General features: G+C 46.8%; 1 protein-coding gene across 1 annotated transcript in view; it reads right to left on the reverse strand.

Moving 5' to 3' along the window:
* The window catches only part of STYXL2 (serine/threonine/tyrosine interacting like 2), a 29,974-nt gene that overhangs the window by 3,917 nt on the left and 7,918 nt on the right, over window positions 1-18,139 (reverse strand). Inside the window, exons 3-5 of the mRNA XM_028111915.1 lie at window positions 9,862-9,956; window positions 6,249-6,480; window positions 4,533-4,750 (exon numbers count right to left, since the gene is read on the reverse strand). Of these exons, the coding sequence (XP_027967716.1) occupies window positions 4,533-4,750; window positions 6,249-6,480; window positions 9,862-9,956 (545 nt within the window). The remainder of the gene's footprint in view (window positions 1-4,532; window positions 4,751-6,248; window positions 6,481-9,861; window positions 9,957-18,139) is intronic.

The following is an 18,139-nucleotide window of genomic DNA, read 5'->3' on the forward strand; positions in this document are numbered from 1 at the left end:
CCTGGCTATTCTGGGTCTCCCAATCATTATTCTGACGTCTTCTCACGTCGCATTCCTTTACTAGCCAAACTTGCAAATCAAACTTTATATTCTTTTTTTTTTTCCTTAGGAGTCTGTGTCAGGATGGAGCAAGTATATTTCAGGTTTGGACTGATCCACACAGAGGCCTCTCGCCACTCTCATTCTGGGCACGGAGCCTTCCCTGATGCCATTTAAGCTTGCAATGTGGATGGATATGTCCTAAAATGAACTCAGGTTATCTTTTATATCAACTGAAACCTGTAAAGGTTTTTCAAAAAACTGCTATTCAGTCATGCGTCACTTTTTTTTTTTTTTTTGGTAGCATTTTTAAAACATAAGGATAAGGTTACAAATTCCTATTAATGTTTTTGGTAAATATAACCTGTTCTTATAGCCTAATAGAAACTTTTACCAAGTCTTGACTCCAGCATTCAATAAATCGGTTATCCCCTGGCCTCATCTTCTGCTTTGAATCCTTCATAAACCTGACAAACAAGCCTTCTATGCCTTCATTCTGATGGCTGTTTACAACACAGCCCAGAACCACAGAGACGTCCTTCCAGGCTGCCATCAATCTATCTGCCAACAGTCTTTGGGGATGTTTGTTAAATCTTTTAAGAGTCCTAGCTAACAATATGGGATGGGCAGGGGGTGACTTTTATCAGTACCTCTTGCATCAGTGAAGACCATGTCTGTCACCCAGAAGGTCGGAGACCAAGGCAAGACTAGAAGGGACCTGAGGCCCAATAATGCTGATAGGCATTGCTGCCAACAGCCAGCAATCACTAGAGGGAGGTAAGCAGGCAGAATAAACCTGCTGCAGGTGCATATACAGATTTACTGTCTCATCTCCTCCCACCTCCAGTTCTGGGCTCAGCTGTCCCTCACCAAGGACCCCCCCCCTTTAACTGGCTGACCAGGCCACCACTTACTACTGTCAACATCAAAGTCTCCCTTCCTTCCCTTGGAGGTGGAGTTACCCGGCCAGCTCACTTCAGGACACGTCAGGCACAACTAGCCAAGCTACCTCGTGAGGACATGGCAGTAAATGCTCCTTAGACTCAATCTGGCAGACACAAGGTTGGGGGTGCCATGCTTTTCCCTGCTGTGTTCCCTGCACCCTGGGATTCCTCTGTGGAGCCTCAGGGGCGGCCTGAGGACAAGGGGGAGGCGGGGGGGGGGTCAGACCCTGGGTGACAGGACTGTCCTCTGTCAGGCACAAGGCCACACTGATACTCTGCAGATCGTGCTCTGCATGACTCTGGGGCGGGGGGCACCTTGCACATCCATGTCAGAGTAGATTTGTAGATTTGTTTGGTTATGATGAAAAATTTCCAGCAGTAAAATGGCTTGAGGAAGGCGGTCTTTTTCTAATTTGCCGTCACCATTTTGATTAGCAGCAAAGCTGATTGTGGGAGGGAGGGTCCCTCTAGATGTGGTCCCTCTGTTCTAAGAGCTTGAAGGGTATGGCTAGCGGAGAGAGCACTGGACTTGAGTAAGAAAGGTCTCTTTCCATTCTCAGTATGCCTCTACACGGCTGGCTTTGGGGTTGTATTCTCCCAATACATGATTCTCATTTTCTGCAGAGCATTCCCTCTTTCCATTTTCGAGAAAAACAAGAAGTACTTGCCTAGAAGCCACCCTCCCCACCTTGCCACCACGGATAGAATTCAGGGTAGACAAAGGACCAGAGTCTGCCAAGCAAATTTTCTCTCTTGGAGATTTGGAAATGGGACTGAGGCAGGGGCTTAACCAGTCTATGTTCAGGCCTGTGGAGGGCCACGCTATTTGAGGTAGAAAGAAAAAGAGAAGATGCAAACCAAGAGTCCAGAGATTGCATGGTCCTTGTTCAGATGATCCTGGAGCCACATTCCCGTCTTTGGACGTTTTCTTGTTTTGTTATAATTAATGCCTTGACATGGTTTCTACTTAGTAGCAACTAAGAGAACCTTGCTTATTACACAGTGGCAAAGTCAGGAAACCTTTCCTGGGTCTCGATTTTCCCAACTGTAAAATGTAAATAACACCCTCCATTGTGGTTATTGTGATTATTACATAACCCACCCCGCCGAGGTGTTAGTTTTGCCTTTCTGCTCCTTAAGAACTGAGTCCACAGCATCCTGGGGGTAGAGGAAATCACAGAAACTAAGGCTTTAGGGATGGTGACAACCCTCTGGCCTGCAGTAGGAACCACCCCAGGGGCAACCCCAGGAAGGAGAAGGTCCTTTCCCTGCCTGGCAGGGGTGCGGGGTGCGGGGAGGGAAGGCAGGCTGAATGCTACCAACCGCCAGCAGCCGGAGGAGAGAAGCAGGTGGGCGGGGCGCGAGGCCCTGCTGGTGATGGGGCTCCACCGGGGTCTCCCCCTTGCCTGCGCCAGGCAGCCCTGCGCACCGCTTCCGGCCACAGGGCAGCCCACCCGGGCCTCGCAGGAGTGTGACCTCCGTTCTCGAAGCCCCGAGGAGACCCTTCCCAGCCCCGGGGGCGCAGCTCGGGTTCGCGCAGCCCGTCGCCCCCGCCGCCTCCCTCCCCGCGCCGGGCAGCTTCTCCCGCCGCGTGGCCCTTGCTGTCGCCGCACTTCTGGGGACAGTCACCGTCCTGCGGGCCGGGTCCGCCCTCCCGGGGCCGCGTCTACACGGGCTCCACCGCGCCGCCTGCGCTGCAGAAGCAGCCCGAGAAATTCCCTCCCCGCGGGCGTTTGCAGACATGCTCAAGTCACGTTGGGTCAGAAGGAATATATTTTTTAAAGCAGAGTTTTTTTTTTTTTCCCGGCATAAAAATGTGTCAAACCATATGTATTGTTTTGTATTCAGTTTTGTTCACTTAATCCGTTATAAACATCCCCTCATAGTAGCAAATATAAGGCTCCATTTTCATTTTTAAGGATAGCCGAGTTTTCTAGACTATGCCCATATCAAAACTGACTTAACCAATCCACACTTCGTGTTTCTAATCATAGTTTACATAATCCCATGAGTAACAGCTTTGTAAGCACATCTTATGCATGTGTATCTCACCTCCTTAGGGTGAGTCACTAGTGGAACTGCCCCCTGAAATGTCAAGTACTTCTTTTCTTTTCTTTATTTATTTCAGAGAGAGAGACAGCAAGAGCAGGAGCACAAGCAGGGGGAGCAGGAGAGGGAGAAGCAGTCTCCCCGCTGAGCAGGGAGCCCGATGCGGGGCTCGATCCTAGGATCCTGGGATCATGACCTGAGCCGAAGGCAGACGCTTAACGACTGAGCCACCCAGGCGCCCCTGTCAAGTACTTCTTAAGGTTCTAAGGGCTGTTGTTTGTTTTAAGCATTGAAAAGGGGAGAAAACTATTTCATATATATACATACATATGTAATATATATACGTACATAAAATTTATAAATTTATAAATTTCATTTTAATAAAAATCTCTATAAAAACATTCTATGTATAGATATATGTACATATATTTATAAATATACATATATACATACACATATATATTTACCAGGTGCTGTGCTAAGTAAGCTTTTATATGCATTTTAAAATTTTAGTCCTCACAGCGAAGTTAGGAGGATCTCATCTCTTTAACTTTGTTGTATTTACAAGGAAACTGAGGTTCTCCTGGAGAAAGAAACAGCCTGAGGTCCCATGGAATAGAAAAAGCAAAGCAAAGCCCGGACTGAAGCCCGAGGTTTCTGACTGGCATCCTGAACTCCCAGCGCCCCCGGGGCATGCCTGGGCTGCCGCCTGTCCCTACTGAGGTGTCCCATCAACTCTGTAGCGGAGTCTCGGGTCATCTTGGGTCAACTTGGACGACAGCCACAGCCTCAGCCCTTCTCCCCTAGCTCCCACTCCCACTCCCCCACCAGAGCAGAGAGAGAGTTTTCTAAAGTGTAGATCAGATCAAGGCACTGTTCAGCTCCCTCACTTTGGCCTAAAATCTCCTGCATGAAGGGGCCCCTGCCACTCTAACCCTTACCCACCGTGCTGACCCGCACTAGGACCTGCATCGGGACCCCTGACCCTGAACAAGCCAAGCTTATTCTAATTTAGGAGTTTGTGCTCTCACTTTCCCTGGCCAGGAATGCTCTTCCTCCGATTTTTCCATGGCTGGTTCCTTCTTGTCACTCAGCTTAAATGTCCTCTTCTTAGAGAGGACCTGTCAACCGCCCTCCCCAAGGAGCTAGCCAGTCACTCCAACACATCATCCTCCTTAGTCTCTGCCTCACTCTTGTCACTATCTGACGTTTTTCTTTGTAATTTTCTCTGCCCTCACTCTAGTGTGACATTTGAAGGTCAAGGGCTTCTTCTGTGTCTTTCACCACAAGCACCTAGAACAGTGCCTGGCATGTGTTAGGCCCTCAGTAATTACTGATAAGATGAATGATCATCCTTTGCTTTCCCCTCCTCTTAGAATGAGACAACAACCTTCTTAAGACAGATAATCCGGAGGTTTTCATGACATCCCCCACGTTGCTTCTCCCCCTGTGAAATTCTAGCAGCCTAGGGCAGGCGGGACCCCCCACCCCCCGCCTCACCTCTATAGGTCAGCAGGGCTTCATCAAGGAATTCAGCAGCCTTCCGGAAATGCTGGGAGATGTCCACCTCGGGAAAGTCATCCACTTCCATACCCAAGTACTGAATCTCCAGGCCAGTGTAGAATTCAGGCCCAGTGTAGACACCAGTGCCATGAGCAGCATTCAGGATGTGAGTAATTCCCAGCCTCTTCAGCCTCCCCTTGTTCACAGCTACACTCCTGGGGGGAGAGAAGCAGAGACAATTTTTGCCAGAGTCCAAGCTAGAAAGGTGCATTACCCCTGAGACTGGGAGGCTGCTTCGGCTGGGTCAGGGAGGCCGGAGCTGGGTGAGTACCTCCTTCTCTGCTCTCTGGTGTCCGGGGCTCACTGCAAATGTGGTTCTAAAAAGGGGCCAGAACAAGTAGGGACAGGGAGCTGGACAGGGAAGGGTAGAATGAAGAGGAGAACAAGACTGATTTGTCAGGAAATCTTTGGTCTAGAGATCTCTGGTTTAAAATGCCTTGCCTTGGGAATGGACCTTCGTTAGGACACAAAAGTAGCAGACAATAATAATAATAAAATTAGGCGTGCTTCACATTGATATTGCCTGCCATATTTTCCAAAGTCCTTTTACATGCATTCTTTAACTTTATCCCTAATCATAAACTCAAGAGGTAGACAGGGCAACTATTTTTATTCCCATTCGAAGATTATAAAAATGAACCTGAGAGGTTTTATGACTTCCCAAGCCTGAAAGAAAAAAAAGACTGAACAAGGACAGGTGTTTTTGGTTTCTAGTTCAGAGCTCTTTTTGCTGCAGCAAAGTAAGAGGAGTTTCATTCAAAGAGGTCCTGAAGACCTTAGGTTACCAAAGACGGAGCAGAAGCTGGGGTATCTGCAGGTGTCTAGGGTCCCTGGTGAGCACGATGGGAATGTTTCTGGGTCTACAGAGCTTAGCTAGAGATCACTTAGGACTTGGTGCCCAGCTCCGAGAACCAGGTTCTGGGCAACTCATTACTCCTGGTGGAGTGGGAGCCCCACCATCCAAAGTGATCTTTCCAACTGCCTGCTGCCATGGGGGCCCCAAATTCCCTGCTTTGCTTCTGCATATATGAGTAATTACATAGGGAGAATATCTCATTAAGTCGCCCATGGAGCAGCAAAAATTAATTTCACAACTTAGCCTATTGGTGCCAATTATACATGGACAAGATCCTGAAAGAATAGGATGTGAGTGAATGGTTTCGTGTTTTGTTTTGAAAACCACTCACAGACTTTTTAAAAATAACATTTTTTTTCTGATTATGAAAACAATAAATGTTTACTCTAGGAAATCTGTACAGTTCAAAAGAAACCTAAAGAAGAAAATAAAAACATCACCTGTAGAACCATCTACTAGAGAATATCGTCACTGTTTTATCAGATTGTGTCTAATTATTGTCTATGCAGAAGTGCATACACACACATCAGTACATTGTTCAATTAGCATTATATTATATATATATATGTACATATAGTTTGTAACCTATTTACCCTCTTATTCTATTGTACAAGTTTTCATTGGTTGGTAATACATATAAAAATCAGTATCATCACTGGCTCCAAATGTCCCATCAGATAACCTCAATTTGCTGGATGGAGCTCTTGGGGACTTTGCTCAAAGTGGGGGGAGTTTCATCTCTCTCAGGCACCGAGAGGGTAGGACAGAGGGTCATGACCTGCCACAGTCAGACTCACTTCTCTGCTATGAAGACATTGGGCCAGACCTCATCCACCTCATTCCAGGGGGTCTCCTGGCGGTCTTGGACCAAGGCCCGCTGTAAATCCAGGACGCAGGGGGTATTGTATAGGCTGGTGTCATCCATCTTCTCCCTAACACGGTTGTACAGGTCCTCCACCAGCAGCTGCTCGGCCGACTCCAGTATGCCTGGACATTCTGCCTCTGCTCTGATCCCCCGTGTCTTGAATTCTAGAGAAGACAAGCAGCACTCCCATTAGAGAGTTAGAATACCACGGCCCTCCCTGTTCCTCAGAACAATTTAAGGCATTTGAGGTCAGATGCTGCTAGGACTCTGGGCATGGGCTGAAATACCAGGAAGGACTTAATGAAGGTCTGGGGGGCCCTGCCTTGGCCTGGATCCTTGAGGTCAGAACCAGCAGCCATATAGGTAGATAGGTGAAGGCACACGGGTTTCCCTTACTCCCTCCTGTATTTTCCTAAAGTTGGCTGATAATTTCTTAGACCAAGGTCCTTAAGTACCTGGCGTATGTCTGATTCACACCTACAGCTCCCACAGTGCTCCACATAAACTGGAAGCATTTATCAAATGAATCAATGGCATTCTTTCAAAACATAATTCACTTTATTAGTTTGACTCCTTTCATGTGGAATGCAGATAACTTGAGACAAGTAAAACTTTCAGAATTTTGCCAGATCACTTTCTCATACACATTTAATTTACTTGTTTATTTCATTTGTTGTCGGCTTCTCCCCACTGGAGTATGAGCACCTCTGAGTCTCAGCCCCTCCACTTTCTGGCAGGCGGCAAAGATTTGCCGTGAACTCCCCTGCTAGTCCCAAAACAGCATTCCGGGCCTTTCTGCCAACAGTTTAGAAAAGCTCAGATTCCAAATGAATTCAAGGGATGCCTGGGTGGCTCAGTCAGTTAAGCATCTGCCTTCCACTCAGGTCATGATCCCAAGGTCCTGGGATCGAGTCCAGCATCGGGCTCCTTGCTCAGCCAGGAGCCTGCTTCTCCCTCTGCCTGTCACTCCCCCTGCTTGGGCTCTCTCTCTGAAAAATAAATAAAATCTTAAAAAACAAAACCAAACCAAATGAATTCAAAATCTATTCACCCATATCTCCAGTGAAACTTTATCTCCTCCTAATATTTCTGTTCCCAATGTTCACATTTGGGGGAAAAGTAAGGTATTTCTTTCTCTGAGAAGGTATACAAGAATAGTGGCTCCTACCACTTAGGAGCCAAAAATACTGAATAGAGAGAAGGGAAAAAGTAAGCAAGGAGTATGGCCTGTGTTGGCCATAACCTTGCACGGGCACCATCTCTTTCCCTGATGGGTGGAAAGCACAGCCACATTTGGCAAATAGACTCGGCCCAGCTCTTCCCAGGACGAACAGGTGTCTGTGAGCCTGGCTTGCTGCTCAAGCTCTGCGGGTCCTGGGAGTTCTGGGTTCTACCCAGGACTGAGCACTCCGGTTTCCTGTTTCCCTACAGCTCTTCTCTCTCTTTCCCCTTTTCTGAACCACCTGATGGGCCCCCATATCCCTGCATCAGATCTCCGCCCTAAATGTTCTCTGATCTCCGTTTCAAAAGCAGAAAGAAGAAAAGCCCTGCAGTCCCAGAGCTCTATTTTGTTTAAAAATAGATGAAGCGTTCCTCTTCTCTCTACCACTCAGTCTTCTCCCCTGGCTCTCCTGGGATCTTACCTAGCAAATGCAAAAGCCCCTCTCCCTCCCTCTCTCCCCTAACTGAGACATCTCTCCTTTACTACATGTAAAAGATAAAATGCTCTGATGCCTCATTAAAATATACAGCACTGTCTTCCTCAGCGATTTATATGGCTGGTTGTTGTCTTGACTTTCCCCTTTCCAGTTTAAAAACAAATGTTCCAGCCCCTCATTTCTACTGGCAGCTCCTGTAGGAGATCTCTGGAGGTCTTGAGGTCTCTGGCCCACCCCTCAGCCTGTTTCAACTCTACCTCCCTCCCTGCATCAATTCCTCCCATTTATTTCTACTACCTAAGGTTTCTTCAGAAGAGAGCCAAGCCTATACATTTCTCCTCTAAGCTCTTTCAGATGTGTGGCATATGCAGACTTTCATAAAAATGAAGAGTTCTTCAACACACGTTTTTATCCCTCTGATCACTAGTGAGGAGAGCAATGTTTTGAAATATCACCTGATCCATCTTCCTTTCTCTGTCATATATTTTTTCTTCCCCCACCACCTGTCAGCCACTAAGACTAAGGAAACTTAGGCTTAATGCCTCAGACAAGGGGAGAGTAGATAAAAATCTAGGGGGGGGGAAAAAAAGGCATTGCTTAGCTTTAGATTTCAATCTACATGTGCAATGTCCTGTAGACATATCCATAGCATTCTATAGGCTTGAAAGTGAAGTTTTCAAAGAGAGGAAATGGCTTTCTCACAGCCCCTAAAGCTGGTTGTTCACTTATCAAGAACCCAAGCATGGAGAGAGGTCCAGAGAGTAAAGCACAGAGCAGGGATGTTGCAGGCTGCAAGGCGAGGGAAGTTCCCAAACACAGAGGAGGAGAAAAGAACGTCCAGAGCTAAGGTGGTGCTGGGATCAATTTAGAGAGATCTAGACTGGGTGAAGCCACTTAGGCCTGGCTTGGAGTGAGGGAAGAGAGACCCCAGGTAGGAAGGGAAAAGAAAATAGAAAAAAATTTGAGAGCTCCTTGAGAAGATGGGGCCTCCGAGGATGCACAAGCACCAGCAATGGAATTTCTGGCTCCTCATAAGGTGGACAGGAGATCTAGGTGTCTTCAGGGACCCTGTGGGAACCCAAACGGCCTGGCGACTGAGAAAGACCTGAGATTACATGGAGAAGGAGCAGCATGTGTGGTTCTCACAGCTAAAGGCCAGGGAAGGGGTCATGGCCACCAGCAGGGGATGCCACATGAAGCCCAAGGCCCAGCAGGTCCCTGTGTCATTAACAGTGCTGCTATATCCAACCCCACCCCACAGGAGTGACAGAGACACCCAGGGCAAAGGGAGGAGAAAAGAAATTTGCCCAAAATTGATTTAAAAAAAAAATCCATCCAATCACAATGAATATCCTTGAATGAAATACATAGTATGTTTTCTGCTCCAACACTTAACAGTGTGCATATTAACCTACCTCCCCATTCTACCTTTCCCTACCTCCTCCTCATACATAATTCAGATTGAAAACCATCTTCAAACACTAGTGGAAATGCAGATCTAAATCTAGATATCCCTTTGAACAGAACTCTCTGGGTGCTTCTGGTCATTTCTTGGGCTTTCAGGTCTGTGTCTCTAGTATAAGCCACCCCAGGATCGCTGAGATTAACTGAAAAACTGAATGGGAGGCCATAGGAGCAGATTGGAACTGCCTCTCCAGTGGTTGACTCAAGAGAATTATTCACACTGGTACATAATAATTTCAACCTCTGTCTCATGAAGGTTGATGATGAGTTGTGTTGGCAGAATTGCCTTCTTTGGATCTTCTCCTCTTAATGTGATGGGCAGCATCTGAGAAGCACGCTGACCTCTTCCGATGGGCCCTTTCCAAGGGTCCCCAGATGAGTTATGGACTCTCCCTGCTCCCCCCCACCTTCCAATGGCATTACCTTCATTGATGATCTGTTTAGCCGCAACAGCTGAAGAGAGGTGTATGGGCTCCATGAAAATGCTTTCTGTTTCTGCATCTGAGACCATCGAGTACCTAAGAGAAGAGAATATCTGTGTGAGAGGACTCTGGGCAGCATCTGAATGGGAGGCATCCTTTTTATACAAGAAACCTGGACCTGATTTTAGGCACAGTGGGCGACGAGAGATAAAGGGAATGCCTTCCTCAGTTTAGGGAACCTGAGAATGCCCAACACTGTGACTCATTTGCCACTTGTTTTCAGATCAGAGTTGACACTTATGGGAACTGATGTTTAATGACATGGTAGGCGAGGCTATGGAGGGAAAAGCATGTCTGTGGTTGGGGAGAACTCACCCTGATGTGATTTCACTTTCTCTATTGGGTTCCCACACTTGGATGTACTGCTGATCATTTTTTCCCTCTTGCCCCTGTTATCAATACTATAGGACGTCCCTAACTATGCTGTTCCTGAGGTTCTGCTGGATTGGTGAGCTGGGTAGGCTGCCACCATGCCCTCCATGCCCCGTATCTTTGCCCTGTTGGAAAGAGAATGGGCTCAGAATGATGGGCTGGCACAGGGACACGTGGAGGTGCTCAAATGCACAGTCCTGATTCTGAACACAAAAAATCAAGGTTCAGCCTGAGCCCAGGATGCAATCAAGTAACTTAGGTAAATTTCAAGGCAATTTTCCAGAAATAATTCAGCAGAGACGTCCAAAGGGATACGAGGGACATGGTGAATCAGGGTAGAAACAAGGGGTAGCACTACAGTATCACGGTGGGTGCCACCTCGCCCCGCCCCACCTAGTGGGTTCATCTCTTTTCCCTGTGTTGGGGTGAGTTTGGGTAGTTTTTTTTGCTTAGTCTTTCCTTTAGGTCTAAAGAAATTAAAGAAAAAGTGAGAGGACTTAATGGATACCATGTTTTTTCCCCATCACAAAAGTTCCCGTACGCTACCCCTTTATGGTCAACCCCTCCCTTAACCTCATCCCCTGCCAATCACTGATCTGTTTTCTGTCCCTACAGTGTGGCTTTTTCCAGAATGTCATACAAATTAAATCATATCACAGTCTTTTGGATCTGGCTTATTTCACTTAGCAAAATGCATCTACAGGTCATCTATTGTATTGCATCAATCAATAATTTGTTGCTGAATAATATTCCATTTTTTAGGCACTTCAGGCTGTTGTTGCCAGTGCTGTCACACTGCTTTGAGTCACAACTGGGTATTCCCGGGGAAAAAAGGATACTCACATTTCTGGTTTGGTTGTACTTTGAATTCTGTCTTCCTCAATCTGCCTGTTACTATTTACTTTTCAGAGTCTTCAAATAGTTGCTGTATCCTTCTGTTCAGGTTTTATAAAGGCAATCCATGGGAGAGTGATAGGTGTGTTTGCCATCTTACCCAGGACGAGAACCTCTGTTTTACTGTCTTTTTGCTTTTAAATGTCTGACGTCCATGTGTTTCCTGATCCTCGTAACTGACTTTTTTTATCTTTATGAAAACCCATAGGATCCTTTGGTTTGCCGTATTTAGAAACTTCCCAGTGATGTTCATTGGTTTATTTTCACCCATTGCATTTGGAATGGATACCATTTTTGAGTGCCTTCTATGAATTTAATCCTGACAAAATTCCACCAGGTATTATTATTCCTGCTTTAAGATAAGGAAACTGGCCCAGGTAAGCTACCGAAATTCCCCAAGGCAGGAAATGAGACAGAACTAGGATGCAAACATAGGGCAATCCTTTCCGAAGTCCAATCTTCTCTCCACCACAATACACCATTTAGATTAGACCGAGGAGGCTAGTCCATTGGTGGATCCCCCAGCCCAACATAGACTTCGACACAGAAAAGTACTTCAAAAATACTTGTTGAAAGCGCGGATGGATGAAGAGATGGATGGATGGACTGGGTTGAGTTGTGCTGAGTCCAGCTAACTGAACGGAGCTAACTTGAGCGAAGATAAGTTTAGTTGAATTGATTAGCAGAACAATTTTCTCATAGTAGAAATACACATGAGCGTCCTCCCTTGGGGGAATGGTGTGCTCAGGGCTAGCAAGGCTATGGAGAAAGAAATATCTTTGCCAAAAGGAAGGAGTAGCCTATGACTCTACCCAGGATGTGGCTAGACTTGCCAATGCAGCATAAGGGACAGCACAATGCAGATTTATTGTTGGTAGTTCCTGAGGGATTTCTAAGATCAGTTGTATTGGATTCCCATTCTAGCACCAAGTACTCCTCTAGTACTCTAAGTACTCAAGAAGATGCATTTTTAAGTAAGTATCACGGTGGGGGTGGAGGTGGATTAAGGGTGAAGTGTGCGGGATATTCATCCTTGCATGCCGGAACTGGAGAGGTCTCATTATTTGGTGAAAGTAGTAAAGAGTGGAACACCTGGTGGGGGTGGGCATGAGCTCTGTAAAGGCACACATTAGGTCATTTTATTTACCCCTATATCGCCAGCCCATGGAGGGTGATCAGGCAGATTGAGATCAGATGGACTGGATGGTGGGTGGACAGATGGGGAGGTGGATGAACAGACAGATGGATGGATAAATGGATGAAATTTGCCAGGTACTGGGCAAGGTGTCCACATACCACCTTGGGGAGCAAACCCAGTGGTCTCCAGGGCCCTGCCATCTCTGGCCTCTTTCTCCTCTCCAGCCTCAGCTTGCACTGGCTCCCCTCTGGCTCACTCCTTTCTAGGATGCTAAACTTCTTTTGGCTTCCCATCCTCACCAAGCTTCCTTCTGCCCTGGGACTTTGCAGAAGCCCGTTTCCCCTGCCTGGATGCTCAGTCTTTCCCACTGCATCTATCTTTCAGATCTCAGTTCAATCATCACTTCTCCCCGATCTCTGCCTCTCATTACCGTATGCCTTTCCTTTATGGTGCTTCTAGCAGATGCAATTTTCCTTTTATTTAGGAAATCATTTGATAAATACCCGTCTCCTGTACTAAACCATACCCTGTATGAGGCAGGGACCATGGCTGGTGCTTTGAAGACTTGAGTTCCCCAGGCGCCTGGGTGGCTCAGTTGTTAAGCATCTGCCTTCGGCTCAGGTCATGATCCCAGGGTCCTGGGATAAAGCCTCGCGTCGGGCTCCCTGCTCCGTGGGAAGCCTGCTTCTCCCTCTCCCTCTCCCCCTACTTGTGTTCCCTCTCTCGCTGTGTCTTTCTCTGTCAAATAAATAAATAAAATCTTAAAAAAAAAAAGACTGTTGTGTTCTCCGCACCGAGTACAATGTACAGAGTAAATGTTTAATAGGGATTTTCTGATTCACTGACTGACTGAACTGGTCCTCAGTATAGTACCATATTTAAGGTGATATAGCAGTTCCAACAATTAGCAACAGGTATTTATCAAGTATTTGCTACTTGCTCATCATTTTACTGGGATACCAGTAGCGAGCCCAGAAGCAAAACCAGGGTCCAAACTCTATTCTGTTCATGCTCACTCTCAGCCCTTGTGAGGCCAAGTTGGATACAATCTCGGAGGCCGGTGTTGGACCCTTAGCAATTTTTTCTTAGGGTAGATTAAAGGTGGCCCCGGATCTGTGATACTCCTCACATTTGCCTTGAAGCTGGCTGGTCTCTGTGACTGCTTTCACCAATGGAATATGGTAAAAGGGACACTGGGGCAGTCTGAGCCTCAGTCTGGCTCTCGTGGCTCTCTCTTTGGGAGCCCTGAGCTGTCCTGTAAGAAGTCCTAACTACCTCCGGGCGCCTGGGTGGCTCAGTCGTTAAGCGACTGTCTTTGGCTCAGGTCATGATCCCAGGGTCCTGGGATCGAGCCCCGCATCGGGCTCCCTGTTCTGCCGGAAACCTGCTTCTCCCTCTCCCACTCCCCCTGCTTGTGTTCCCTCTCTCGCTGTGTCTCTCTCTGTCAAAAAATAAATAAAAATCTTAAAAAAAAAAAAAAGTCCTACTACCTCAAGACCACGAAGCCGAAAAAGCCATCGGTCAACGGTTCCTGCCGAGCTCCCAGCCCATAGCCGGCCGCGTAGATGCGTCTCTTAGACGTGGTTCCTCCCCCTGTCAAACCACTCCAGCTGACACCACACAGACGAGCTGCCCAGTGGACTCCTGTCCAGACTCCTAACCCGCCACAAGGGGAGCAAACTAAAATCACTGCCTTAGGTCATTAGGTTTCCGGGTAAATTTGTTATGCAGCAACAGGTAACAGGCACTAAGGGCTAAGAAGTGAGATTTGAGCAAATGCTAAGGCACTCTTCTCCCTAATAGTGCTACAGAACCTAATAAATATCAGCGAATGACCCAGATTTGCTGCAGTCGGGAAGTAACAACAAAGTAACATCAGTGTGAGAGCAAACCCTACCACCATCAGACCCTGTGGGCACGTGGGCCCAGGTTTCAGGGCAGTCTCCATTTTAAACTAGCAACGTTTCACAAAACTAGAGTCAGAACCTCACATTTTATGTAAATGTGAGCGACATCCTCATAAATAAACTATTTATTAAGGGAGTTTTGTTCTTTTATTTATAAACAATATTACTTATACTATTATTTTTTATTTATACTATTATTAGTAAGATAATCATTTTCTTTATTAAGGGTCAGTATTATGTAAAATGAGGTTGGGCGGGGAGGGGGGAGTTCGAAGCAAAACCCTGATCAGGGAATTAACGGAGAACCCCTGCGGTCCGTGGGGCTGAGAGGGGCTTTCTTCAGGCACAGCCCCTCATGTCTCCCACAGGTCGGTTTTCTGTTTCTCTGCAGGCCTCCGCGGCTCTGCACTTGGAGGAGGCTTTCTCACATTTGTAGTCGGTATTCCAAACAATGGGCACGAACTGAAAAGGGACAGAGGAGGAGCCCTCACCTGGCAGGTGTGTGGAAAGGCTTGGGAGGAACTCACCTGCCCGTGTCACCTGGATCCCCACCTGGAAGGATCGGCGAGCCCATGATCAGACCATTTTCCCTCAACACATTGACTTCAGATGGTGTGGATTTGGTTTCACATGACAAATACAGGGAACGGAGAATCTGTCCTAAATATACCTGAACTCTGAGGCTGTGGGCTTGATAGGGGAGAATTTGAAATCTGAAGATAGAAATGACAGAGAAACATCCTCCCTTCTTGTGCGTGGTCAAGATTGAACTTCAGCTAATGAGTCAGTGAATAGGAGACTCCTGAAGACTCTACCCAGGACACTTTTCAGAAGCCGGTGCTTTTATGATTGAGAAAAGAGGGGTGTGAAGAACAGATTCTCTCCCCAGCCCCATGATGTATCTCTTCTTGGCTGCTGACGCAAGCATGTGAACAACAGTAAACTGAGCTCAGCATTACGGTGTTGAGTCTAGGATGTAAATTATGAATCAACTGCTAAGGGAAAAGGAGATGTAAACCTAACAGTCCTAAATTGTTTTGCCACAGATGCGGTTTACTAAGTCAAGTGTAGCGGTGGGACCCAAAAAGGACCCAGTGGAGAACAAAGTTTAGGCATCCAGAAGCGTTTCCTTTGTTTTCCAGGGAGAAGCAGGCCTGCAGGGAAAGAAAGGAGGAAGGAAGGCAAGGCCTGAACCACTGGCCCTGTTTATATTTGCAAGGTCAGTGAGACAGTGGCCCGAGAGGTTTTGATTTATGACCACGTCTGTGCCTCCACCCACAGACCTGAGACAGAGTGAAATGACACTCACACCCTGATTGGAAAGCAGCAAGGGCTGGTTGTTCAAAGAAACAGGCAGGGAAGGAGAGAATCTAGGATCGATATACACCTCATCACAGGATCACAAAGCAGCAGCTAAAAAGCCTTGAGGGTGATTTGAAAGAGAAACAATAAAGCAGAGTCTGATGGACTTCCTAACCAAGAGCAGGAGACTGGTGCCGTTTTCTTTAAAGCTGTGTTTTTCAAAATTGCAGACTGTGACCCATTAGTGTATCATAAAATCAATTCAATGGGCCCTGCCCAGCATCTGGAAAAGGAAGGGAGGAAGGAAGGAAGGGAGGAAGGAAGGAAGGAAGGAAGGAAGGAAGGAAGGAAGGAGGGAGGGAAGGGAAAGGGATGGGAGGGGAGGGGAAGGGAGGGAGGGAGAAAGAGAAAGAGAAAAAGAGAGTAGACTAGTACCATCCATTTTAAGATGAGTATAATTTTGTGAAACCTATTTTTTTAAATTTATACAGACCTGAATGTATGTTCTGAGTTGAGCTGTAAATGGCATGTCTACCCTAGATTACAGTCACCAAAGTTTGAAATCCACTGCTTTCAACCAATTGCCAGGTTGTCAAGGCACAGAACGGGTCCTTCAACCCAGACCCCCTGCCTGCCGATCACTTCATTTCAAGGAGTCCCTTGGAAATGAAGTGGAGGCAGCGCCCCAGGAGGGGCTGTCTATCTTGATTTGACTTTTGCAAAAAAAGGAACAGATTTCTGAGTTTCTTCTAAGCGTTCATTCACTTCAGAGAAAGTGACCACACAGGCAAAGTTCAGTTTCCAAAGAAGGAGAGAAGTCAGTAAACTAAAGCAAATTGATTTATAGCAAGCTGCTTCTGGCAGGCTTTGTGAAAGCTGGAAAAATCTTCATGGAAAAAGAAATATAAAAGAGAAAGGGTAGCTAGGAGCAGCCATTTCCCAAGGACACTCAGACCTGACACTGCATGACCCAGTCCCGCCTGCCACTGCCAGCCACGGAGACCTCCCTGTAGGAAAGGTTAAGCACAACATAGTTAAGGAGCTTCACTGAAGGTGGAGGGGAAAATGCTATCACGAGACCTGGCCTGAGCAGATAATCAAGGAGCTCTAGAAACTGCAGAGGCTTAATAGTTTCAGATCCAAAAAGCCAAAGCAAGAAATGAATTTTAACTTGGAAAGAGAAAAACATTCTCCAGATCAGAACAGGAGAAGGATAAAGAAGTCTGATCCTTCATTTGGAAAGGAAAAGAAAATTGGTCATAGCTAAGGAGGAAGCGGAGTGGCAGAGGTGGGCTCCAGATCACCTGCAGGAAAGGGCTTGGGGGGCTGTGGTCTCCTGGTAAGGGAGGGGAGGGCCTGCCTTGAGCTTGGTTCATGGCACAAGCACACTGATTTCTCAGACTGTTGCTCATTTGGGTAAGTGGGGAGGTCTGACGGAGATGATAGATACAGGCCCCACCAAGTTGCCCCGCTGGACAGGAGGTTTTAAATTTTAGTGTTAGCTCATGAATTACCTAGGGAAATTTGTCTCGCTGGGAGATGGATGAATCTCTAGCCGAAGGTTTTCTTCCAGAGAGAATGATTCACAGACACGGGTTTGAATTTAAGGCATTTGAGGTCAGTGCCTAAGTCACGCAAAAATGAAGATCTGACACCTCTATCCACTGTCTATTCCCCTTTCTCAGGTTCTTAATTCACCCCAGGATGCCATTTACTGATGAGGTTGGAAATGTTAAGACACCTGTCAGGCCAGCAAGCAGACTTCGTCCCTGAACTAGCTCTGGTTGATTGGCAGTGACTGTCTGCGGCCCGGGACAGACTTGGCAAGGTCCTATCTTGGTTGCACAGGAAAGAGTAGTTATGTCTGCCAGGAGCTGGATCTGGGGCTGTAGTGGGTTGAATGGTGGCACCCCAAAAAGGTGTGTCTCCCAGAACCTGTGAATGCAATTTTATTCGGAAAAAGGAATTTGGCAGATGTAATTACGTAAAGGATCTTGAGATGAGATCATCCTGTGTTAGGATGGGCCCGAAGACCAGTGGCAAATGTCCTTAAGAAGGACACACAGAGAAGAGAGACAAGAAAAGACATGTGAAGATGGAGGCAGAGTGTTGGAGGGACACAGCCCCAGCCAAGAAACTCCTGGAAGCCGCCAGAAGCTGGGAGAGGCAAGGAAGCTCTCCTGACGCCTTCAGAGGGAAGGTGTCCCTGCCAACACCTTGATTTCAGACTTTCAGCCTCTAAAACTGTGAGGGAATATATCTGTGTTGTGTTTAAGCAACTCCGTTTGTGGTCATTTCTTACAGTAGCCTTAGGAAACCGGGACTGACAGTGGCTAGTGGGGTATTTGCTGACTCAGTGTATATTTAATTTTTAAAATGCTCAAGCCTTTAACTAAAGAGATAAAAAGAGAAGGCTGGAATTTCAGGCACAGATTAAGTACAGAGGGAACTGTTCAGGCTGGAGACCAAGAGCAATGGTGATGATCAGTTGCTTAGAATACAACATTTGCTTAGAGCAGAATGAGAGAAACATGGCATTTTAACTAGAGTGGGTGGGTCTCTGGTTAAACAAAAATTTCTTGACATCCTGAGTTACCGTCAGATAT

This window comes from Eumetopias jubatus, unplaced genomic scaffold (assembly GCF_037043125.1).
Source record: "Eumetopias jubatus isolate StellerSeaLion01/CBP00866 unplaced genomic scaffold, mEumJub1_p1.0 scaffold_12, whole genome shotgun sequence".
NCBI classification, from domain to species: domain Eukaryota; kingdom Metazoa; phylum Chordata; class Mammalia; order Carnivora; family Otariidae; genus Eumetopias; species Eumetopias jubatus.